Source organism: Carassius carassius, chromosome 17, assembly GCF_963082965.1.
Source record: "Carassius carassius chromosome 17, fCarCar2.1, whole genome shotgun sequence".
In the NCBI taxonomy this organism is placed as follows: domain Eukaryota; kingdom Metazoa; phylum Chordata; class Actinopteri; order Cypriniformes; family Cyprinidae; genus Carassius; species Carassius carassius.
In genome coordinates this window covers 13,726,410-13,752,927 of record NC_081771.1, presented here as the reverse complement: position 1 = coordinate 13,752,927, position 26,518 = coordinate 13,726,410, and the positions used below count along the sequence as shown (strand labels likewise).

General features: G+C 39.4%; 1 protein-coding gene across 1 annotated transcript in view; it reads left to right on the top strand.

The window, feature by feature from the left end:
* LOC132161147 (vasoactive intestinal polypeptide receptor 1-like) overlaps positions 1–26,518 on the top strand; it is a 36,744-nt gene that overhangs the window by 1,217 nt on the left and 9,009 nt on the right. Inside the window, exons 2-3 of the mRNA XM_059570966.1 lie at positions 3,151–3,259; positions 17,818–17,925. Of these exons, the coding sequence (XP_059426949.1) occupies positions 3,151–3,259; positions 17,818–17,925 (217 nt within the window). The remainder of the gene's footprint in view (positions 1–3,150; positions 3,260–17,817; positions 17,926–26,518) is intronic.

The following is a 26,518-nucleotide window of genomic DNA, read 5'->3' as shown; positions in this document are numbered from 1 at the left end:
TATATTTAATGTGCTGTATCTGTTATATTTAATGTGCTGATGTGTTACAGATGTTGAGTTGTTCAGTACTGACCTGAGGTCCTGGCCTCCTTTTAATCATGGTTTGATGACCATTTCCAGTACAACAACACTGTCATGTTTTAACCTGAATGGCAAAATTAGGTTCCTGTCATGAAAATTAAGCGTGCAATTCATGTGAATAATTGGCCTTCAAAAACAAACTCTGTCCATGTTTACCAAACCTTTGTGTTATGCAAAGGTGGATCATCATTCCAATTTCTGAGGACCACAGGCCTCACAAGAAGAGCACAAATCAATATTGTAATTAAATGTAGTTGTTGTTTGGTACTCCCTCTAATGATATGGCTTTCCTTTCCTGAGTGGAGGTTCATTTCCTATAATAATGATTCCATGTGTTCATGAGCCTCTTCCTCAGGGCCACTGGATGCTATCTGACTAATAAAAAGATTCTTATCGGTCAGTTATTTTTCTTCTTTATTTGCCCTCTCAACATATTCAATATTTCTGATCAGGTCACCAGTGCAGAGGTTAGAGTAATTCTAGACAACAGCAGGTCTATTTAGTTATCTGTTTGAGATATTTAGATATGTACCCATAAAGGGATTTTTAGCTCACTGCTCTATCATTTTTGGGCCATTGATACATTTTATAGTGCAAATTTGTGGGCAGATATATGGAAGTGGCCTTGAACACCCATTATCAGCAGATGTGCCGTAATTGGTTTTGTTGAGATAGGAGACTTGACCTTTTTGGGGACTTTTAGCGACACATGGGAGCAGTCAAATCCTGTGGCTTGTTTAATTGAAACCAATTGCTTTATTGGTCCAGTGTGTCACTAGTGCTGGTAGGATACAACTGGTTTGTTTGTTTTTTCTCTGCACTTCTTTTCTCTCTCACCCATTTTGAGTGTGATTTTATGTTCTGCGGCTAAAATGAAATTTGTTGGCGTGATGCATCAAGGTATTTTCTTGTCACTTTTCCCTTCACAATTTCTCTATGTCCAAGTTTAGCCTTGGCCTTTGCTTGAGGAAATGCCAGGGAGAATTGTATTATCTTCTGGTTGGGTTTAATATGCTGAGTACATGCAATGTAAGCATAAGAAAAGAGGTTATTATGCATACAGTGGTGTACCATTTTTTTAATAACCACAGCAGTGTTCTTGCCAAATTTTCCCACACAAATCTCCATCAATCTTTTGAATATTCACACTTTTTATGTACACTCACACACACAAATGCAAACTTGAAAACACGATGTGCATCTGTTTTTCATGGTTTTGATTTTTTCTTTTATACAAATATTTAACTGCAGATTTATACATACTTATACACATTCAGTACTGCAGTGCGCATACGAATTACCAAGCCATATGAAAGCTTTGTAAAAGTTACTGTTCTTCGAAAAAAATTTCCTATATTTCATTACGTACAAATCTCATTAATAAATTATGTTAATAATGTCAGATTCCAACTGAGGCCAACTGTGACACTTTGACAAGTTCAAATTTACTTTAAGTGTGCCTTCTTATGACTTATACAATATTTTGCTGGATTACTTTTACTCTTAAATCATTATTGTAGTAATTAATGACAATGTATATATTAATCTAAATTTTACATTTTGTATTTTGTACATTGGTTAGAGTCTGAAAAACCTATATAATTGGTGAAAATATTTCCATCGCAGTGTTTTGGTGGTGCTCAGATAGAAGTCATGGGTGTTGGGCCTGTGGCTCCATTCAAATTGTCAACCAATAACTTTCTTTAAAATATAGTGGGTTAATAGCAACTTGTTATTTTTTGCTTTATAAGATGGTGTTTTTTGCTAGGTATTTGAAATCAGTTGTCCACCCTGATGACTCTGATTCAGTTTGAGATGTGTGAGACATGTTTGTGAGACATTCTTTAACTTTGTTGTACAAATGCACTGCATCTAACCCTGGGAAAACTTCCCTAACTCATCCACATCCCCTCCTCTCTTATCACACCTGCCAGCAGACAACAGAGGTCACCGAAACCAACAGTGCAACCATCTGTTCTGGTTTTGAATTTGGAGAGAACACAAGCACTAGCAAGATCTCGCAGGCATGTAGACAAGCAAACATGCAGACTTTTCTAAACACAAACAGCCGTAAACACATTTAGACTGACTGCATCAACGTGTGTCCCAACAACATCCATTTCTGCCTATTAGCTCAATGAAGGGAACATAAACACGACTTCACCATTGGATGAACAATAGTCAACATAGCTGGAACGTTTATCCTTGATTTCCATGCTGATGTCATACTTTTGATTTGATTTACACGTAGAGGATGATTGATATGACACACCGACCCCTGAGGCATCCCTCTAGAATAAATACAACAAATTCACTTTTTTCTAGTATTGTTGTGATTCACCACTCACTCTGTTTTCGTTTGGAGATACGTAGGTCTGTTTCAGGAACTTCTGAATCTGTTGCTACTGCTCGTTCCACCATAACCTCAGGCTTAATCGGATCATTAGCATTCACCCACCTCTGATTCTCTCTCATTCCTCTCAGGAATAAGTGGGCGGCCATTACAGGTCTTTTTATGCAGCAAACAGGTGAAACAGGAGCAACTCTTCCCTATTTTGTTGTCAATGAGACAGCACCCACACATTTTGTTACACGTTCATTCTCTCTTTATTTCTCTCTCTATCTGTAATACATTTAATTATAGTAAATGATGGCAAAAGAGGCTCAAATTGGTTCAATGGCTGCTTCGGAGATAATGAGATTTTTTTTCCAGAGTAATTTTGCTGTGTGGCTGGGGTTTATTGACAAGATGTTTCTAAGTCTCAGTCTGATAAATATTTAGATCCTTTATTTAGACATACAGTGTATTTCAAATCTGTTAACCCCAAAAGAAACCCATGTGATCTTTCTTCTGTGGAACACAAATGGAGTTAAATGAATGCAAAAAATATTTGAAATGTTACTATTTTTCCTGATTGTCAATTTGACTTAATGGCAAGTGACTGAAATTGTGAAACTGCTCTTTAACCAGCTTCCTCTAATGGGCTCAGCATGTTTATGCAGTTTTTTAATATGTACTGCAGTTTGTAGTTTCATTTGCCTCACACATTTTTTTTTAATCATCATCAGGTGGAAACGATTCATCCAGCATGTGCTGTGGTGGCTGAGAATATGAAGGCTCGAAAGCAATGCATTCAGACTCAAAGACAAGAGGCCCGCAACATCAACAATATCACTGGTGAGCTCACCCATCTGAACTATTATAATCCTTATTATTTTACATCTCTTTATGTCCTTAATGTCTGTCCATTTGCTGATTTGTAATAGGACATTTTTTGAGATGGGCATGATTTTTGAGAGATTCGCGATGAACATGATTCTCAGACTGAGAGTGTTTCTGATTGACTGGTGAGCTGATAACTAGGTTTACAATTTTAAGCATTACACTTTCCTATATAGGCCAGGTCAGGCAAGGTAAATAAAGGATGCAATCATGTGTAGAGATTTAGGAGATAAAAGGCAGTTATTCAGACAGAATGGCTGCTGATGAAGGGTGAGGGTCAGTAGAAAGAATCAGTACAACTCCTTGCACTGTGCTTTCATTGTCAGTGATCAAAGGATAATGGATCATATTTTAGGCATGATTCTGTTCACTAAGGTTTTAAGATGCATTAAACCTAATATTTGTAGACAGAGGTTTACTGCTTTTCAGGGATATTGATTTTTTGTCTTTTCATAACAGCCTAGTTGACTTCAGAAATAATCTGTAAAGCACTTTATGGATAAACATGTATATTTATGTTGTCTTTAAAAAAAAAGTGTATATATATATATATATATATCTGATTTAAATAAACCCTTCCAGTTATTCCAGTATGTGTTTTTTACTTTTGTTGGTTTACATCAGGGGTGCCCAAGCCCAACTGTCCTGCAAAGTTTGGCTCCAACCCTAATCAAACACACCTGCCTTTAATTTTTAAGTGAGCCTGAAGACCTTAATTAGTTGCTTCAGGTTGGGCACCCCTGGTTTACATTATATTCAACAAAACCGAAATAAAATATCATGTTAGGCATATTAAATACAATAATAATAAAAAAAGTTAGACAAACTACAGATACAGTAGATCATAGACAGAGACTATATCCTTGAAGACTCCAGAGTAGTATATTGTTTTCCATGGAGTCCTTGGTGACCTTTGTACCACCCTTAGTAAGCTAATGAAATTATTTCCATAAACCGGTTTGGACACCCAAATGTTCTCACCACACATCACAGCAGCAGAAAAGATAAAGCACATGAATATTCGCTCCTGTTTAATATTCAGATTTGTTTATTAAATATACACTCTCTAAACACATTGGACACAGCCTTCTAATATGTACGGTAAATGAAACTCTTTTGAGCTTAACTGCCTTCAAACTCTGGAAGGATTTGAAAATGACAGTAACTTAGCACTAACTTTTTGCACTAAACCCTTATGAATCCTCATATTAGCTGCAATTGTGTAGACTTTGAGTAGAATTTCATCATCATTAGTCACGGTTGGCATTTAAACTATATTTAGCAGAGTTTAAACTCATACAAGGGATTATGAATTACACTGAAAATCGATGCTCCTGTATAGAGAATGTCTTTCCAGTAATGTTCATGACCACAAAATGTCCATAAAGCGGATCTGTCTTTATAATGCAGCAAAATTATGTTTGAAAACTCTCAAATTTGCATCTTCCAGTTTCCCAGGAGACTCTATTTGGCAGAGTACTGTAAGTAGTGACTCAAGCACTGTCTCATACCTGCAAATAAAAGTGTACAAATAAGAAAGCAGCCTCTGTGGGAATGACAAATGTTGATGAGACAATTTCATTTCATAATTTTAGTAGTGGAACAAACATCATTTAAAAAATTAAAAATGCAAAACCTAATGAGTTTCCTAAGATTATCTGCAGTCGATAAGCTGAAATGTTGCTGATAAAAACTAGTTAAAAATAATGTATAATAACTGAGCACAAAATCAGCATATTAGAATAATTTCTAAAGGATTTTGTGAAACTGAAGACTGGTGCAATGGCCTTGCCATCACATTTTAAATTGTAAGTCTATTTTCTGTTGATGACCATTCAACATTGTGTATTCAATTTAAATAAATGGTTAAAACAAATATATTTTAAAATATGTTCAAATAAAAAAAGTTATTTTAAACTTTAATAAATTGTAAGTGTATTTTCTTTTGATGACCATTCAACATTTTTTACATTTTCATTATTTTAATATTAACATTGCTTTTTATAATATGTTTATTATAATAAGTACTTATTATAATAAGTACCCAGTTTGTCTTTAGAGGACTCAGGACATACTCTTTGTGTCTCCAGCCAGACTGAGCACTTTCTTGTGTTACTCTCAGCCAATTAGCATTTTCATAACATAATTTCCTTCAGCTTTAGAGTAATTTGTTACATTTATGCCTCAGGTTATTGTATCAAAGCAAGCTGGCTGGAAAACTAATCCATGCTTAAGACAAATTAGAATTTTTCCAGGTATTAGGCCTCCCTGGGATGATATGCTGGTATAGGTGTCTTGTTTCCTTCTTTGTAGAGCAATGGCGAGTGTGATTCAGTCATACTGAAATGTTTTGAGAAGTCAGTATACCAGAATCAGTGCAGGTGGAAGTGCTGCCCCTGACTTCTTAATTGAAACCCACGTTTCTCTGCATGTTGCTCTGCATAGACTTTAATGAACACTGATCCTATGGAGGGGAGGAGGGCAGGCGCCATGTCCCTCTTTTGATGTATTACAGAGCGTCCTGGGTTTGACACCAAGTTAAAGAGGAAAGCGGCAGGGCAGGACTCAGTGGCCACTTCTTAACGGTCAGCCAATCAGGTGGGCGTTCAGTACAACATGTTCTCCTTGTCTATAGAGAATAATAGGATATATTAAAAATATTAAGAAAGTTATACCATGAAAATATTAATAAACTGATTAAGAGAGAACCCATTCGGAGAGAAAAAGAAAATCGGAAAGTTCAGGTGACTGTAATATCTGTGATAATTATATATAACATATGTCCTCCATTGTGTGGACCTTTCTGCCCCTCAAAAGCAACGGCTAAGCTTTTTAAGCAATAAACAATAACCAATGGGGTGTTGAAATTAATCGTTGCATCGATTATAGCCTATGACGTAATTCGCATATACACATGTCAGTCATGCGAGTTTAAAATGGCGGAAGGAGGCGAAACACAGATGTGAATATCAAAAAATGCACCTACAAACTTTAAATCTGAGATCTGGGCACATTTTGGTTCGTATGAACTAATTGGTAGGCACGTAGAGCTTGACAAGACACATGCGGTGTGTAAAACCTGTCACGGTGAAATAAAAAATGGTGGGAATACGACTAACTTAAGAAATCATGTTAGACGTTTTCACCCTGAGATGCTGAAGGCTGCTGGTCCCAAGGCCGACCCAGCTCAGCCAACAATTGTTCAAACAATATCAACTCTGCCACAAAACTTGGAGAAAGGAAAGAAAATAACCAGATCTGTGGCAGCTTTCATAGCGAAGGATCTATGGCCTTATTCCGTCGTGGAAAACCCCAGGTTTCATTACAAGTTAAAGACGCTAGAGCCACGATATAAGCTTCCAGCACGCAGCCACTTTGCGGAAAAGCTAATACCTGAACTCTACCATGAAACCAAAGCTCAGGTAATGGCGTCAATGACCCAAGCTAAACGAGTAGCAATAACGTGTGATTCTTGGACTTCGGTGAGCACAGAATCTTATGTAACAATAACGGCACATTATGTAAGCGAGGACTAGCAGATTTTGTCATGTGCTGCAAACGAGAGCCATTTGAGTTTCACACGGGTACTCATCTGGCATTTTGAGTTATAAATTAACTTAATTTTTATACATTTGTTAACATTTAAATACTTTTTGAAGTAGTACACTGCACTTTAAATGTGCCTTTAGTATTTATTTACTAGTGTTCATTTACTACTAGTGTCCATTTACTAGGGTATTTACTCTGTTCAGACTTAAGTTTTATTTTAAGCAGATAAAATAAAAAGGGAGTTCATATATTTGACTGCTTGTAGACTATTTACTGTTGAAAATGTAGCCATTTGCAGGATTATTGAAAACCGAGGTTGCAAAGAATGCGTCGTGATGCATCGTGAAATCGAATTGAATCGAATCATTGACATGATAATCGTAATCGAATTGAATCGTGAAACCAGTGCCAATTCACACCCCTATGACCTCCATTCTACTATTTATAACATGTCAGGATCTACAGGAAGTGATAGAAGAGCCCCTCTGTGAATTTACAATTAAATTATATTCATTCAACAACTCCCAGCAAAAAAGATTGGATGATTTTACATGTTGCTCTTACACACCACATTACACACAATGCATCTTTTGCCCTTTCCTCCCTTCCATCATCACCAGAAAAGGCACATTTTTCTATAGGGTGAAAAAAGGGTATTTCATGTGTTATCAAATACCAAAAAAACTATAGATTCTGAGATAGTGATGTGTTCAATGATTTTCTGTTATATATTTCTCCAAATATCTTTATTTGAATAAAAATATGACTTGAAAGCATGTAGACTGCCATGTTCATTGGTAATATCATTCTGTCATGCTCTTAAAAGTAAGTGGGGATAGTTTTTTATTTATTTATTATTAATACTAGTTTATGCTAATTTCAAAATGATCATATCAATAAAAGTCTATCTGCAATACTTATCTCCAAATGACAACAAACAAGCTGACTTGAATTATTATAATACTTTTAATGTGCTTTGTTGTTTTAGGGTATTATTTATAGGGTTATTATGTATTAAGTGGTGAATTAAGTTTATTGTTAGTTTATGGCACATTGGTATTCATAGTAACCTAACAGATTATTTATAATAAAATAGAGAGTCCCTAAAGGCAAATACAGTTTTAAAAGATATTAGAGGAAAGGAATAAAACACAGATTTTTTTTTAAAGATTTCTGATAGCTATGAATCACATTAAAGTGAATATGAGAGTCAAGGGAAAATAACATATTTCGTATCAGAATCAATACATACTGTCATATTAGTAGTATAATACATTAAGTTTTTACTTAGTGTCTGTTTCATTGTGCTGAATTAATACACAGGCAAGGCAAGTTTATTTCTATAACACATTTCATACACAATGGTAATTCGAAGTGCTTTACATAAAAGAGAAGAATAAAAAAATCACAACAATAAAGGTTTGAAATGAATTTTAAACAGCTAAGAATAGTTTGGACATTGCACAGTGCTCATTCAATAAATGCACAACTAAAACAGATGAGTTTTAAGTCAGCATTTAAATGTGACACACATCTGCACATCTAATAGCACAGAGAGGAGGCACAGCCATTTAGCTGTATTTTGTTGAAGTACACCACTGAGAACTCAATGCCATTATCAGTTTCAGTGTATTTGTATGGAGTGAATTTTGTGCCATAATTAAACAAACAAATCCAGCATTTTGCAAACAAACTCGATCTGCTTTGTAAAGGACAACTCGACCCGCAAACAAACAGAAAACAATGTTCAAATACAAAGTTCAATTTGAGCGAAAACGCGGTTGAGTAATATTGTGTTTTACAAATCTAAATAAATGAGCCTAAATGATATTTCTCAAATAAATACAAACCATCCAACAAATTCCATGTAACCTTTAAACAAATACCAAATCTAGTGCATTCAAATGCATACCTGTCTGTTACGTGAGACAGTTGGCTTTTTATGAGATCTCTTGGCTCAATTTTCTCACACGCGCCCAGGCAGATTTTCTCACAAATGCAGTTGAGTAACTTCCTCTTCCAAAACAGTAGATGGCGCTAAGCTAGGGGATTTTCAAGTTTGTGAACATCCCTCCAAGCTAACAAAAAAAGGTCCCCAGGACGTCCCCTAAATGGCCTCTCTGCGAACGTTCAGCGTGAAGGGTCCCCTTTACGTCAAACGGATGTTCGTGAAGACGTCCTCCGGACATTCGCGGGGTTCACAGGACGAGCAGCGGCCATTCGGGACGTTAGGGGACTTTCACTTTACATTCTCTAAATGTCATTTTATTGTACTTTTAGGCTAATCAAAGACAACAGACACGTTGTATGAAGCAAAATATGTTTATTTTAATTGAACAATCGTAAATTTGCAGTGCTCTTTTCGTTTGTGTGTGTGTGTGTGTGTGTGTGTGTTGGTGGATGGTGTGTCCGCGTGTCTCTGGTTGTCAGCTGTGGTTAGTCGATGGCATTTCTTCCCATTGTCTTCTAACCTAAAACAACAAAATGAACACATTCAGTAGTGTATGGTTTTATATGTCTAGGACTATCCTTTATCCATTGGAAAAAATATCTGTAAAGACTACCGACAGTTTAGACAAAGCAGTCCGAAATTTAGCAGACATTTACCATATGGAAATTCAATATTTAAGTTCAATATCTGTCAATATTATATACGTTTAATAATTTCAGCTTTACAAGCTAACGTTAGCTTCGAAAGTTTTTACAAAGCCTAACCTCAGCAGCTGCGCGGGACAACTTCAGCAAAGGTTTAAAAAGGTAAACTTCATCAAATGTAAGCATTAGGAGATAAACCGTAGTTACGGTAGCTATAATGTCTAATAATATAAAAGTACAAATAGCTTTATTACCAAACAAAAGCGAAAACGCCATCACCATCAGTGTTAACTGTCACTAGCGGCTGAGCGTTGCCATGGATTCATGCTGCGTGCCTTAAAGTGACATCATTCGGTCATGTGCTCATGTGATCGACACCTGCTTGGATCCTATCTCCCAGTGTGGCTTACTTTTTTTTCTTTTTTTTTAAGCTGCATGTAGTATAGCAGTCTTAAATGCAATAACTAAAATAATATATTTCGTTAATAACTTTTCTTGTTGGCTTACCTAACAGTTTAATACGTAAATAAAAATAATTAATTTGTCTTACCTGTGTTATTTTCCACTTTCTTTTCTACATGTTTTCCTTGTCTGCATTCATCACTCTATAACATTCTAGTAGAGCTCCTGGGATGTAACCTTATTTTCTTTATTCATGCATAAACCTAATTGTAGCTATATGTTCAATTATATTATTGAAGGATATCATGATTTTGATGTTTAAATGCTGAAAACAGACTACTGATTTGATGACATTTTTCATTACAGAAGTTACTCCTATTTTCTTTTTCCAGAAATGAAAATTATTTATTTAACATTAACTTTATTTTGCAGTGTATTGAAATCTATATAGTTAAATATATATATATATATATATATATATATATATATCAATCTACAAATCAAAACATTTTTTTTTCATTTTGCATTGTTATTATTACAGTTTTTTTTTTAAGATTATTTTTATAGGGAAAGATACCCTTTAAAATTCAATATGGGATTATATTTTAGTTTAATTTGGTCAACTCTCTTTGTCTGAGTTGCAAGGTGTCAGGTCCAGTGTTGAGAAGGTTACTTTGGAAATGTTATAGGTTACAGATTACAAATGACCTTATTTAAAATGTTATGTGTAGTGTAACTGTTTCATTGACTTTATTAAATTAATGTAACTGATTACATTTGATTACTTTTCTAAATTTCTATTGTTTTCAAATTTTAATTATTTTAAAACATTTAAAGCAGGCAGGGTTAAAGTTACAGTGGTACTCAACACTGATTACTGACAGACTTTCAGAATCCTTCTTCACTTGAATTAAGATTATAATAATTTAATTGTAATGTACAGCCACCTCAAAATAGGATTATCTATTTTACATCTAACAATGACTTTGAAAAAAGGCAGTTCTTCTAAATAAATAAATAAGCATATACATAAACCAAAATAGGAAATAAAACAGTTATGGAATAAGCATGTGTCATATTCTGTGTCTTCAACTCCTGAAACATTGGTGTCTCATATTTTAAATATGTATATGTGTGAAAATATTCAGATGTAACTCCCTTTGTAATCATTAAAATTTTCATAAGTAACTGTAATTTAATTATACTTTTTTCTCAGTAACTGTAACAGAATATGGTTACATTTATTTTGCAATTAAATTACGTTATTTAGTTACATAGTTACTGTCCAACACTGGTCAGGTCTGAAGATAAAGGATAAAGGACTAGATTTTTCAAGTGTTGTAATGGAAATGGCAGATGAGGGATGAAAGTGACTTGCTAAATAAATCCCCTAGCTTAGCGCCATCTACTGTTTTGGAAGAGGAAGTTACTCAACTGCATTTGTGAGAAAATTGAGCCGAGAGATCTCATAAAAAGCCAACTGTCTCACAATCATAACAGACAGGTATGCATTTGTATGAACTAGATTTGGTATTTGTTCAAATGTTACATGCAATTAGTTGGATGGTTTGTATTTATTTGTGAAATATAATTTAGGCTAATTTATTTCGATTTGTAAAACACAATATTACTCAACTGCGTTTTCGCTCAAATTGACCTTTGTATTTGAACATTGTTTGTTTGTTTGCGAGTCGAGTTTTTCTTTACAAAGCAGATCGTGTTTGTTTGCAAAATGCTGTATTTGGTTGTTTAATTAAGGCATAAAATTCGCTCCATATATTTGGTTGAGTTATGTGTCAAATTATGTTGATTCACAGTTCTGCTACACATCTAAGATTGATTCGGTTCTATTAATGCCATTAATGTATCCAATCCATGACTGTTAGAGCTACAGATATACAGTACACAGTAGATACATAGAACCTTCTGCAACAGCAGAAATGTAATTAAAGATGTGCTTTTTAAAAAAATCTTCTAATACCTAAACAATCATTTTACAGCTGTACTCAAAAAGTCTATAAGTGTCATATTTCATGAATCGTATTTGATAAAATTCTGCTTGTCCTGTCAGAGAAAACACAGGCAGTCAGATGGCCTGGCCATAAAAAATAAATGCATAGCTTTTTTTCTTTCCAGTAGTGCTTTGATAATAATTACATTAATGAGGGGGGCATCAGTCCTTCAAAGTCTTTCTTGTTTCTGTGGGGAACAGCCCAGGCTTCCATAAATATCTGTGCATTCCAGAGAATTACACACTTGTTCTCATATACTTTTACAGAGGCTGCATCCATATAGTATTATTGAATAAGTAATTGCTTCCACAAAAAAGTGTATGTTCTATATAGCATAAATGTGTGTAGTAAGTAAGTACAATTTATTTATATAACACCTTTCACAGACAAGAAGTCACAAAGTGCTTTACAATCTGTTAATAAAAAGGATCAAACATGCATACAATAAATCTACCATAACACAACACACAGAAACACTCTTCACAAACATGAAATGACAAGTGCTGTTAAATGACAACCACTGCTGACAACCACTGCTGTTAAATAAAAGCGAGTCCAAAAAGATGCGTCTTCAGGTGTTTTTTAAAAGAATTGACAGAGCCCATAGTTCTCAGTACTAATGGAAGTGAGTTCCAAAGCCTCGGTGCCACAGTACAAAAAGCACGATCACCTTCAGTCTTAAGACGTGTTCTAGGGACAATTAAAAGAGCCGACCTGGTGAATGTTTATGTAAAAGATCCTGAATATAGAGAGGTGCCTGACCATGCAAGGCTCTATAAATGATAACTAAAATTTTAAACTGCACTCTGAATTCAACTGGGAGCCAATGAAGGTCCTTGAGAACTGGTCTTATATGAGACCACTTACTGGTACCAGTCAACAGCCTTGCAGCTGCATTTTGTACAACTTGTAGTCACTCCATAGAAGACTTATTTAAACAAGTATACAGAACATTGCAATAGTCCAAACGTGACGAGATGAAGGCATGAATAAGCATCTCCATCTCTTTTCTTGAGACCACCTATCTAATCTGAGCAATGTTCCTAAGATGGAAAAAACATAAGCGAATTACAGACTTTATATGACTGTTAAAACATATGGCTCTATCCAGAATTTCACTACAATCTGAAGTGGCTGAAACCCCCAAAACCTGCTTAATCCTAGGTATAATATTGTCAGGAGCAAAGATCATCATATCAGTTTTATCTTTAAGTTGCAAAAAATTGTTTGCCATCCATTTATTAATGGAGACTAAACAATCCTGTAGAACTGACAGTTTATCTAGACCAGTGGTTCCCAAACTTTTCCATTCCACGACCCACCTAGACAAGTGTAATATATTTCACGACCCACCAAAATATTAAAAAAAAAAAAAAAACAACGAGTGAAATTACTTTAAACCTAATCTTACTTAAAATTTTTATGACAGAAATTAAGTATTTAAGAAAAATAACCATTTTATTTTAGAGTACAACTGAAAATTTCACTACAAATTTACAAGTTTTAATTTTTGTTTACTGGCGTTAAAATATGTAGTGTCCATAAAAACGTGAAGCAGGCTCACTCCAGTGAAGTGTGATCTGCGCTGCTGTGTTTTGTTGCATTCATGATCCTTCCGTGTGTGTCGGCGAGAACGGAGCACAATCCAACACTTTTTTAGAAAAGCATAAGAAGCAAAGCAGAACTATCTAAAACAGTTTGGAGATTAAAATAATTGTGAAATAGGTAAAAAAAGACCGATTGAACCTTTTAATGACATTGCTCTGAGACCTTCAAAACACGCAACGCACACGGACTTAATTGCAATTTGAAAATCACACTAAGGATATTGCAGTTCATTATTAATGTTGGTGGGCTATATCGTTGTGATGAGTGGGTTCCCAGTTCCCGCCTCCTTCTTCCTGTGATTGTGAAGATTTTAATGTTTTACACTGGTGCCGAAGCCAGGGAGGAAGGAGGGGCGCGCTGCCGAAGATCCTTCGCCGCTGGGGTGAATCCGCAGTGCCATCGAGCAGGGCGAAGGAGTCTGCCGCCGAGGGTGCTCGATGTGGTGGGCTGGAGTGAGTTGCCGGGGGGGGGGGGGGGGGGCGAACTCACTCCAGCCCACCGCCTCGATGACTCCTTCGTGGAAAGAGGTGGGAACCGGCGGACAATCAAACAAAGTTTTAATAACCAAATAAACACAAAACAGCGCGACAGCCCCTCTCGGATGACTGCCGTGCACAAATAAAAAACAAACACAAAATAAAACCCAGGCCTGGTCCTCTCTCGTCCTTCACTGTCATCGCTCCTCTTTTGTATCTTTCCGATCTCCTCCGTGGTTCTTGAGACCGGTGAGTGTTGCTCATTTCCCAATCACTCCACCGGCCTAGCTCTGTTCCCATGGCACTAGGCCCCGCCCCACTCGTCACATTCGTGCAGCCCTAGACTGAACTGTGTTAGTGTCTGTGTGTCATTGAAACGCAAAATTAGCTGCAGCCAAGTGACTTTGTGCGACCCACCTTGTTCCATTCCGTGACCCACGAGTGGGTCGCGACCCACAGTTTGAAAACCCCTGATCTAGACTACCAGGTCTAAACGAAATAAATAACTGAATGTCATCTGCATATAAATAAGATATTATTTTAAAACTATTAATAATCTGTCCAAGAGGAAGCATATACAAGTTAAACAACAAAGGGCCCAGCACAGAACCTTGTGGCACACCACAGGACAAAAGTACAGAATCGGACATAAAGGATCCAACAGATACCGAAAAAGACCTATTGGACAGATAAGATGAAAACCAAACCAGAGCTGAACCCGAAATACCTACTAAACAGCGTAATCTATTAATCAGAGTGCAGTGATCCACCGTGTCAAACGCTGCGCTAAGATCTAACATAACCAACAGTCTTGAGTATCCAAAATATCATTCAACTGCATTGCCACAACCTTTTCCAGGATTTTTCTAAATGAAGGGCAACTTAGAGATAGGCCTATAGTTGTTCAACGATGTAACATCAAGATTACACTTTTTCAAGAGCGGTTGAACAACAGCGTGTTTAAAACACGTAGGGACCTGGCCCAACTTTAGCGAAAGGTTAAAAATTGAGACCAAACATGGACCAATGGATGTAATAGTTTCTATGACCACAGAAGCAGGCAAAATATCCGCCGGACTTTGAGAAGGTTTCATCATCCAAACTATCTTTATAAGATCATTAAAGGATATTGACTGAAAAGAGCTTAAAATTGAGGGCCGCTCTGTGATAATTACAGAGGGGATAGCTGATGATAAAATGCTAGCCCTAACAGCCATAACCTTACCCACAAAATGAGACAAATAATTATTACAATCATCGTTAGAAAAAACAGGTACAGATGATGTAACCGGAGACACAAGACAATTAATAGTGTCAAACAAAGTCTTAGGATTCCTTTTACAAGTTAAAATCAAAATTTTAAAATACAGCACTCTGGCCACCTTGATCATCTCATGACACACACGTCTGAGACTGCGAATGGCATCATTTATCCATGGAGAAGTATTAACCACGGGAATATGCAGATTCCTAAATGGAGCCACTTGATCCAGTAACAAAGTGCAGTGATCATTAAACGACTGTACAGAACTGTCAATGTCATTTAAAATAATAAACGAGTTGGAATCAAAAGCGGTCAAGAAATTCTCAACAGCAACTTGGGTAATCATGTGAGAACCAGACACCCGCTTGACCGGCAGTGGATTTTCGTTACACGCAAGATTAAATAAAACACATTTAAGATCACTAACATAGACATCCTCTGTACACACATCGTCAATATTTAAACCATGAGAAAACACTAAATCAAGCAAGTGTCCTTTCTCATGTGTGGGACCAGAGACATGTTGAACAAAATTAAAAGTTTCCATTAAATGTAAAAAATTTAAAACAGTATTACATGTAGCATTATCCACAAGAATATTAAAATCACCGACAATAATAACTCTACTGACTTTTTATCCTCTATCATTAAGTTGAATAAAGTCGCTCAGAAAAGGACCCAAAATCCCAGGAGGCCGATAAACAAGAATACAATAAAAAGACATCTGTAATTCAAAGGATGAGTACGTGTTGGAGTTCATCAACTGGCAAATAAACTGATTTTTATAAACAACAGCAAGTCCACCCCCGCGGCCCACGAGCCTTGGTGTGCTGATGAATGAACATTCTGCAGGACAGAGTTCAATCAAATGGGAAAACTCAATACTCCGTTGCCATGTCTCCGCCAACAACATAAAGTCCAAATTTTTATAAGTGAATAGTTCATTGAGCAGGAATGACTTGTTTCTGATTGATCGAACATTCAACAAAGCAATCTTAAGCGGTGCAGATCTACCACCCGGAGCAGAGACAGAGGTACGCAGCAGTCAAGAACCGGTCAAAGAAACTCTCAAGGGCAAAAGAAACGGACCACTGTAGACGCTCGGAACCAAGGGGCGAAGACACGGCAATCTGGAAACAACACAGCACTGCTCCAACTTCCAGAGTTTCCTGATATACACCTGTCTCTCAGCCCTTTTTCCTCTCCTTCTCCTCTGCTTCTTAGTACGTCTCTCAAGTCCCTCTCGTTCCCGCATGCAGACAGCCGATGCAGGTGGACAGCGGTACAGGGTTGATTCGCCCAAGCCACTCCAGGTACAAAAGCCGCCACACTTGGTCACAGATGAACGAATTAAAATCATCGTTTGGCGATCATACACCCACACGGCAGACACATCATAGGAGGACAAACTTAATAACAGCTACGCACATAAAATAATTAAAACGAAACAATCCTCCAGCCACAGCGGCAATGCCAAACACAGGCGCCATCTTGGACCGGAAGTCAGGTGTAAATGTAATCTGCACATACTGTATTCACTATATTGTGATTGTCACATGACCTAACATATTGTGCTATAAAGTAGGGAAGTATGCCATTTCATATGCAGAACAGACGTTATTTGACTTCTGCAGTATCTGTACCATTAGAATGATTTTGAAAGGTTAAAAAAATGAAAGTGGTTTTAAATCTGAAAACGGTTTCAAAACCTTAAGCAGAATTTTTATATTATGTATTATTGTGGAACTGCTAGAAATGAGCAACAGTTTTTCAGTGAGGATGAATCTGTTCTCCAATTAAATACCAATTTAGTTTGTCAGTGTTTAGATGTGAGCATTAAGCCTATTTCAGTATTATTAATTACTGAATGTATTAATTTTTTCCCTTTTTATTTTAATAGTTTTAATAAGTTTGTGTTTTTGTTCAGTTTCAGTTTTAAAAAAAAATGTAAGGCCTGAATGCACTGTAAGTCGCTTTGGATAACAGCGTCTGCTAAATGCATAAATGTAAATGTAAATATTTTAGTTATTAAACTGAATTTCAGTTGGTTGCCATTGCAACATTTCTAATTTATTTATTCATTGTTTTCTTTGATACAACTTTTATATTTATTTTATTTGAAAAAGTGGAAATCATTTTTATAGTTTTAGTTAACAATAACAACAGTGTATGTGTGTATAATATTCTGAAGATATATATCTGCGAGCAGTGGAAATAAGATCGCTTGCTTAGATTTGGCAGTCATATTTATGTAGTCATGACCAAATATGATCCCTGTGGCTCTCATTATGCTCAGAATCTTCTTCGATCATCCAGCTTCGGTTTCCACAGTTCTCTTATATTCCTCAGACAGATGCTCACCCGTGAAGAGGGGAGATGCCTAGCTTATCTAAACCTTTTTATCAATTCTATGTGCGAGTGTGTCTATGCCCTTTATCATTTTCCTTTTCCATCTTAATGTCCATCATCTGCTTTTCATCTGCTCCTGTCAGTCTGACAGGACACCATCTGTCTGTCTGTCTGGTTAATAGTGAGCACTAGACCTTAAAATAAAGTATGACCAATGTGTCTGTTTTTTAGTTTGTTATTTGTTTTTGTGTATATCAGGATGTCGTACCGAGTGGGATGATTTTTGGTGCTGGTACAGGGCAGAGGTCGGACAGGTTGTCAACGTCTCCTGTTACGAAGCATCTCAGTTCTTCGCAATTAATCATGGTAAGCTACTGCTATCCCATGCAGCTTTTTAAAACCCTTCATCAAATCAAATAGCAGCGAAAACAAAGCTCATTTTTTAGACTGAATCTATCGGCTGAATAAAATGACATGGATTAGATGATTTGGTGGATTCTCACAGTGATGGTCCAGGAGCTTTTTGTCCGTCCAAACCAATACAGACAATATTATGAGTACCCCAAGAAGCTGTCATGTAATTTTAAACCACTGCCAAAAATCACACAAATTCATCTTTTACAGCACATTCCATTCCAGACCATACCCTTTAGTTGTTCTCTTTGTGCACTCAGACACAGCGATTGGAGACGCAAACTGCTTAACAGTTTTTTCTGATGCACCAACCCAGGGCAATAAAAGTGACAAGGCAAACACACACAGAGAAACATCATGAGTGCTCTGTAAATTCATAGCTAGAGCTCTGAATATCCGGATATAATAAACTGTTAATAGTGTATTTGTTTTCACAAGTTGAGTAAACATTACAGTTATTCTTCAATGTGCTTCTAACGTGAGCTTGCAAATTGTACTCATGATGGACTTAAGTGTTGTCTACAGGAAATTGGTAGCAGATTTTATGGAGTACTTTGTTACATGTCAGAGGTCCTTATCTGTCACAAGATGACAGTTTTCAAGCAGTTTTAACATCTTGAACGCAAAACTGCCGTAAAACTTGACATAGTCCCCACAGGGGCGCCCCCAAGGGGTGGCCAGTGGTGGCGAATAAACTCTGGCCACCCCTAGGATGATTTTCAGTGTGTAACCTACTATAAATTTAAATGCAGAATGTAAATTCGTAATAGTTTAAGAAGTGGGGGGAAAAATAAATAAAAATGCAGCACATGCTAAAGCCACCAAAAAAGATTGCAGATTGGCAGCACCGGAGTAGTCCTCCCCCCGTCGCCCTCCCCCGTCCAAACAAATCACAGAGTGTGCACATACGTCTAGATGGTCTAGACTGGTTCGCATACGCATTTGTAGTGCGTTCTTTCACTGGAAATTTAGAATTATCCCATTTTTCAAGATATGGGGCAGAAAATTTATAGATCTAGGCTATATAGTTTATATAATTTCATATAGTTATTATCACACGAAGAGTTACATTTTTCTCTAAAAGTCAGCATAATTACAAGTGTGATATTGCTTTTATACAACAGTTCAAACAAAAATCATTCCAAACACAGCCACTGTTTTGCGTCTCTGAGCAACATGACAGTGATTCGTTCCTGAATAAATCAACCGTTTAAATGATTCGGTTCAATCGCAATGACTCACTTATTAACAGTGACTCACTGCCACCTACTGCTGGTTTTAATTTCATATTTACGGTACCTTCTTATTTTTTAAATAATTTCGAACATCAGTTTTCAATGTTTTATTTTTAAAATGTCAGAACATTATTTATTAATTTATAACTGCAGGCTAAAGTTACCATGTCCCACAGAGCTGCATTAAACAGTGTGTAAAAACATCTCAATGGCACTTCAGATGCAGCTTCTGTTTTCTCTGCATTGCAAAGATCATTTTTGTTTTTACTGATTGCATTTGCTTGGTAACAGCCCAAATGCAAGTATTTGACCTAAAAGATGGTGCACACTTCTAGAAAAAATGGCGTAAAGGTAAAAATAAAAAATTCAGGAGTCATCTGTCAGCACAATTAGAAATAAGATATCAGCACAATTAAAGTGACATTATTGTCTATTTATCGTTATCGATAAAATCCCAGAAATACCAGGGATACCATTTTTTTGTCAATATTGGAAACCCTTAATTATTTTCTCTTTATTTTGGTGTGCCACCCCAAGATTTACTGTGGCCTCATCTGGCCACCCCTGTTAAAATTTTCTGGGGGCGCCACTGAGTCCCCACCATTTTAGATGAGGGATGGGTTATTTTTCTTTTATGAGGAGCAGGATTTGAGGCCAATGAGATTTGAGTTCAGAGGACAATTTTGCATTCTTAACACTGAGAAAACTGAAATGGCCATAGAATTTATTTAAAGTGCATTTTTAGATTTTTTTCTAATGGAAGAATCAGTTTTGTTCATTTTTTTTTCACTTCAGTTTGGTCCACTCCCCATAGAAAAAAATAACAAGAAACTTTACTGACAACAGAAAATATTGTGGGTTTTTATTCATTTTCCTGGAGTTTATTTTGTTTTGGTACATAACATAAATATGATTATGTTGCAACATTAAGTTGTAAAAAATTAAACCATAATCGAACTAACCTACATTAAGTAACACTTTAGCTAATGTCTGGAGAAAATACTGTAAGTATGGTACACTGAAAAAATGGGAAAACAGGGATTGTCTGATTTACTCAAATTTTATTTGTGATTTTACAAAATTATGTTTCTTAACTTTATTTGCTTTCAATGAATAATAATTATCTATGTGCAGTCAAAAAAATTGGCTGTAACAATTTTTTTTTTTGTAACACTTTTTTTCAGTGCACCATAGGAAATAGGAGATGCACATAAGTTACACACATTGGCATTGAAAAACATTTAAAAATCATGAACTCAGCACATCTGCTCCAGGGCTTTTGAGAAATCAATACAAAGGTTATGGAGGCTAAGAAAAATCAACACACTCATGACACAACTGCTATCTGTATCATGCTGTTCTTCCGTCCCCCCACACACCTCTATGAATACGTAAGTACACAATGGACCTGGAGATATCTACATCACTCCGTTCCAAATCTTGCTGAAAATGTGCCAAGGAAATAATAAAAATATTAAAAATCAAAGCAGGTTTAAGCAGGCATTAAAGCTGTTAGCGCTGGTTGTTCCATCTCTTCAATCCCCTTAGGCCAATGCCTGACATCTCCAGCACAGAAAGCATCAGCGGTCAGGTCCTCACTACTCTGTCTTCCCCAACTGTGGCTTCAGGGAGATAGACTTACAGTAGATGATGAACTCCGCTTTATAATAATGCTAGAAACAGCGGGTTGAAAGAACTCCCATTGGCAAGCTAGCACTGAACCACCCACTTAGCAAGCCTTCAAAATGGCCAAGATAAGTGTAGGTGAGGAGACAGAAGGTTATAGGTTAGCTGTGATATCAAGCCTTAAAGTGTTAACGTACTCTGTTACTAACGTAACCTCGTTTCCCTGAAATACGGGAACGAGTACTGCGTCGAAGACGCTTATGGGGAAAAACTCCTTTTTTCTCCTGAACTGAAGCCTTATTCAATCACTAAGTGAAACTGCACGGCCATTGGTTCGTGTACTGTTAATAAAACAAACCAATGGCCCGGAAGCGGTGCTGCACGAACCTATGGCAGCGAAGCCCGCCAAAGCCCGCCAAAATGGGCGGGGGATCTGGCTATATATTGCCTGCTTCGCCACAGGAATTCAGGTTACTTCGACTGAAGCGACGACTGAGTCATGCAGCCTTTTAGCATGTCAAGGAACGCAATACTCGTTCCCGTATTTCAGGGAACCGAGGTTACGTTAGTAACCGAGTACGTTCCCTTTCAATACTTCACTCGTACTGCGTCGAAGACGCTTATGGGAACCCAGTTCAATCACACCATGCTAAGAAGGGGGGACGACCAACACAATCATACTTGATCTGTGATACCAAGATATGACAATAGCAACTAGGAGCAGAATAAGCTCAATGAGGTTACGTCTGGCCTAGCCTGATCATCCCGTGTTCGTATCGCCTCAGTTCCAAAGGGACCGAGTGCATACGAGCAGAGTTTGAGTCTTGGGCAAAGAATGGCCAAGAGCATGCAAATGAGGAACAAAAAGGTGACCTTTACACAGAAAGTACCCTAGCATGAAGTGCTGGGACGTCTAGATTATAAAATCTAGCAAATGTGGACGGCGGGTTCCAACCAGCCGCTGCACAAATTTCTGCGATAGTCACACCACTAGACCATTCCCAGGACAAAGACACCGCTCTTGTCAAATGGGCTTTTACTCCAATTGGGCTTTGCAGGCCCAAAGAAGAGTAGGCTGCGTCCACAATCCACTTCGAAAGCCTTTGCTTTGAGACCGGTAACCCTCTGGCGCGGTTTCGAAAGCATATGAAGAGCTGCTCTGATTGCCTTATCGGTGCAGAACGCTCTATGTAGACTTTTAGTGCCCTCACTGGGCAAAGCAGATTCAGCTCTCAATTGTCCTCTGTGTTTTGTAATGCAGAGAGAGTGACCATGTGCTCTGAAAGGTGTGGAGAGCACCTTTGGTACATAGCCATGCCTTGGTTTCAGGACGACCTTCGAGTCGTTAGGCCCGAATTCTAGGCAATTAGGGCTTATCGAGAGTGCTTGCAAATCGCCCACACGCTTAACAGACGCTAGTGCCAACAGCAGAGTGGTCTTAAGCGACAAGGCCTATGGACTGTAGCTGTTCAAAGGGGGCCCTCTTTAGGGCTGTCAGTACCGTGGGCAGGTCCCATGAATGGACAGTGGGAGGGCAAGATGGGTGAAGCCTTCTGGCACCTCTCATAAACCGGACGACTAAGTCGTTTCTGCCCACCGACTGGCCTGCTATAAGGGCGTGTGACGCCGCTATAGTCGCTACGTAGACCTTGAGCGTGGAGGGGGATCGTCCCTTCTCCAAGAGCTCATGTAAAAATGACCGTATCACTGATACGTCACAGGAGGTCGGGTTTTCGCCCATGGTCTGAGCACCATGTGGAGAACACAGACCATTTGGAGGCATAGAGGCGTCGTGTAGACGGAGCTCTAGCCTATGAAATTGTGTTTAGCCCACGCTCAGGGAGTCCCGTGCTCTGGGTCCATTCCAGCAGTCGTGACGTTAGTCTGAAGAGACACGTCGATGACAGCCCACCTTGGTGATTTATGTAAGAGGCCACTGTCATGCTGTCGATCTGACCAGCACGTGGTGTCTCTTCAGGTCTGACAGGAAGCTCTGGCAGGCTCGTTGAACTGCAATCATCTCGAGGCAGTTGATGTGAAGCCTGCTCTCCTCTTTTGACCATCGGCCGGAAGCGGGTTTCCCTTCGCACAGCGCGCCCCATCCTTTGTTGGATGCGTCTGTGGAAATGACTTTCCTTCTGCAGACCATACCAAGCGGGGCACCCCGTTCCACCATTGCATGTTCCTCCAAGGGGTCAGGGCCGAATGCAGTCCTGACTCACCTTGATATTCAGGCGTCCGTGACACCACACATGAGGTGGAACACGTGGTTTCAGCCAAAATTGGAGGGGGCACTTACGTAGCAGCCCGAGCCCCGGCGATGCTGCTGCCATAAGGCCCAGCAACTTCTGGAATGTTTTCAGGGGACGAGAAGCCTTTATTTTGAAAGAGGCCGCGAGTCGCTGTAGAGCCGTGGTGCGCTCGTTCACCATTGTTGCCCTCATCGTAACTGAGTCTAACACTGTTCCAGAAACGATATCCATTGTCTGGGGGACAGTGAACTCTTGGCAAAAATTCACCCTGAGCCCCAGGCATTCCAGATGGCTGAGGAGCAAAGTTATGTAACTCAATGCCTCCCCCTCTGACTGAGCTAGAACTAGCCAGTCGTCGAGGTAACTGAGAATGCGGATTCCCTTCTTCCTGAGAGGGGAGAGAGCCGCATCCATGCACTTTGTAAACGTGCGAGGCGCCAGAGACAGCCCAAAGGGGAGGACCTTGTATTAGTAAGCCACACCCTCACAGGCAAATCTCAAGAACGGCCTGTGACGGGGGGCTATCTGGATGTGAAAGTAAGATTCTTTCAGATCCAGCGAAAAGAACCAATCCCCTGAGCGTATTTGTGAGAGGATTTGTTTCAACGTGATCATTCTGAAGCGCCGTCTCATGAGGGCACGGTTCAGATGTCTTAAATCGAGGATAGGGCGCAGCCCGCCATCCTTCTTGGGAACTAGAAGTAACGGCTGTAAAACTGAGTCGCGGTGTCAGAGAAATGTGGCAAACATGAGGGCTTGAATATAAGACTATGGGGCAATTACATGACATACACAACAAATGTCGAAACATGACCAAAAAAGTAGTAAAAGACATGACTAGATATACTTGAACTGAAAACACACACATAGTATACTTCATTCCTCCCTCTTGAGCGTCCTTATGTAGTTTCCCTAAATTTTGAGTAGAAATAAATGTGCATATATATATATAGTAAAAAGATATAAGAGTATAATTACAATCCATAATTATGTCCCAACTGGATGCAACAAATGCCTCGTTTGTAATGGGTTTTATTGGTTTTGTCTCGTCGCACCGGGACATCACAGTATGCTGAGGGGCGTACTATTTCCATCAGACACTTGAGGCATTCAGCCAATCACAAAACACTGGATATATGGCCAATCAGAGCACACCTCACTTTTCCGAACGATGAGCTTTGTAAAAATCTATGCATTTCAGAAAAGCGGGGCATGTTCTTTTTAGCAACGTCATATGACCCCTTTAAGAGGTTTGGTCAAAGAGAGTGTCGTTTTTCAGGGCTGTGGTTCAGGTAGACAGCAGCATAACTTTCAATGATATGTTGCTTTTTTAAGAACAATATATCAGGAAATATTCAGTAACATCTTGTTTTGTTTGAAACAATACTGCAAGGTAGTTTGTGTATTCTCCTTCTGAAACAGAACAAAGCATAAACTGCATTTCGGAGCAACACACAGTAATGGTTTTGTTCCTAAATGAATCAATATTTATTGAGTGAATGATTCGATTGTTACGGATCACACTGGAGACAGAGGAGTAACAGATGAAGTGATTTATTAAAGACACAAGCAGAGGAGCAGGAAGTGAGGAGTGGATGGGCGTTGGGATCCGTGCCGGGAAGGTAGTGACTTCTGGAAGGGTAGGTGAACCACACACACGCACTTTAGGGGAATCGGTATCTTCGAAGGCAATCCTTAGAGAGAGGGTAGAAGAGGAGTTAGTCCTAATAGTAAGCATACAGGAATGATCCTGTCGCGAACGTGACCGGACAAAGACTGAGTGCGTGTGTGTGGCTTTTATGGTGCAGCGCTGATGAGTGGGTGATGAGGAGCAGGTGGTGATGACTAATATTCAGGTGAGGGTGTGCGCTGTGATTGTGTGGAGGTGGAACCTGGCGTGTTTGTAACAGTACCCCCCTCCCCAGGGCCCGCTCCTGAGGGCCGGGAACCCCAACGACGTGGTGGGCGTCCTCTTCCCCTGGGAGCTGGTCGGTTGGGGTGACTGGCATGGAAGGTTTCTATTAAGGCGGGATCCAAGATGTCGTTGCGTGGGACCCAGGAACATTCCTCTGGACCGTATCCTTCCCAGTCCACAAGGTATTCCAGCTGCCCACCACGCCGCCGGGAGTCTAGGATGTCCTTGACTGAATAAGCTGCGCCATCATCTAGGAGGAGAGGAGGGGGGGCTTCTGTCTCGCCAGGTTCTGTGGAGGGAGAAACAGAGGGATGGTGAGATTTCAGGAGTGATACATGAAATGTAGAGTGAATCCGGTACTCAGGGGGAAGCTGGAGTTTATAAGTGACCGGATTTATCTGTTGGGTGATGGTGAACGGGCCAATGAATCTGGGACTAAGCTTGCGGCAGGGTAGACGCAGGCGGATGTCCCGGGTAGACAGCCAAACCTTCTGACCGGGTTGGTATTGGGGGGCCTCGGACCGGCGAAGGTCGGCTGTCGTCCTGCGTCTGCGAAGCGCCCGTTGAAGCTGGTGATGAGCCGTGTCCCAGACCCTCTCGCTCTCCTGGAACCAGTAGTCGACTGCGGGAACATCCGAGGGCTCTCCAGACCAGGGGAATAGAGGTGGCTGGTAGCCGAGGGTGTGAGTCCGGTGGTGGGCTGACGGAGGGAGTTCTGTGCGTACTCGGCCCACCCCAGGAACTGGTTCCAGGAGTTCTGGTGGCCGTGACAGAAGGTACGGAGGAAGCGTCCGATCTCCTTGACCTTCCTCTCCGTCTGCCCGTTCGATTGCGGGTGGTAGCCGGAGGACAGGCTGATGGCCACACCTAGGAGGGAGTGAAACGCTCTCCATACCCGGGAGATGAACTGGGGGCCCCGATCTGACACGATGTCTTCTGGGATGCCGAAGTACCTGAAGACTTGGTTAAACATCAGTTCTGCCGTTTCCATGGCAGTGGGTAGGCCCTTCAGAGGAAGAAGATGACAAGCTTTAGAAAATCGATCCACAGTTACTAGTATACATGTGTTATTGTCAGAGGGTGGAAGGTCCGTGATAAAATCCACCCCTAGGTGTGACCACGGACGATTGGGAACGGGCAGAGGATGAAGTTTGCCAGATGGTAGATGGCAAGTTTGATGGCAAGTAACTCCCTATTCCCGATGTCATAGTTTACCTCCGCCGGGTTGAGTTTCCTGGAGAAGAAGGCAAATGGATGGAGGTGGCTGGGAGTCCCCTGCTGCTGTGAAAGGACCGCTCCCACTCCGGTGGTAGAGGCGTCCACTTCCACAATGAATGGCAGATCGGGGTCTGGATGTACAAGGAGTGGGGCGGTCGTGAAGGCTTGCTTGAGGGCCTGGAAGGCCTCGGTGGCAGCAGGAGTCCAAGACAGAGATTTGGGCTTCTGGCGAAGGAGGTTGGTTAGAGGGCTGGTGATAGTACTAAAATTCTGAATGAATCGTCTATAAAAGTTGGCGA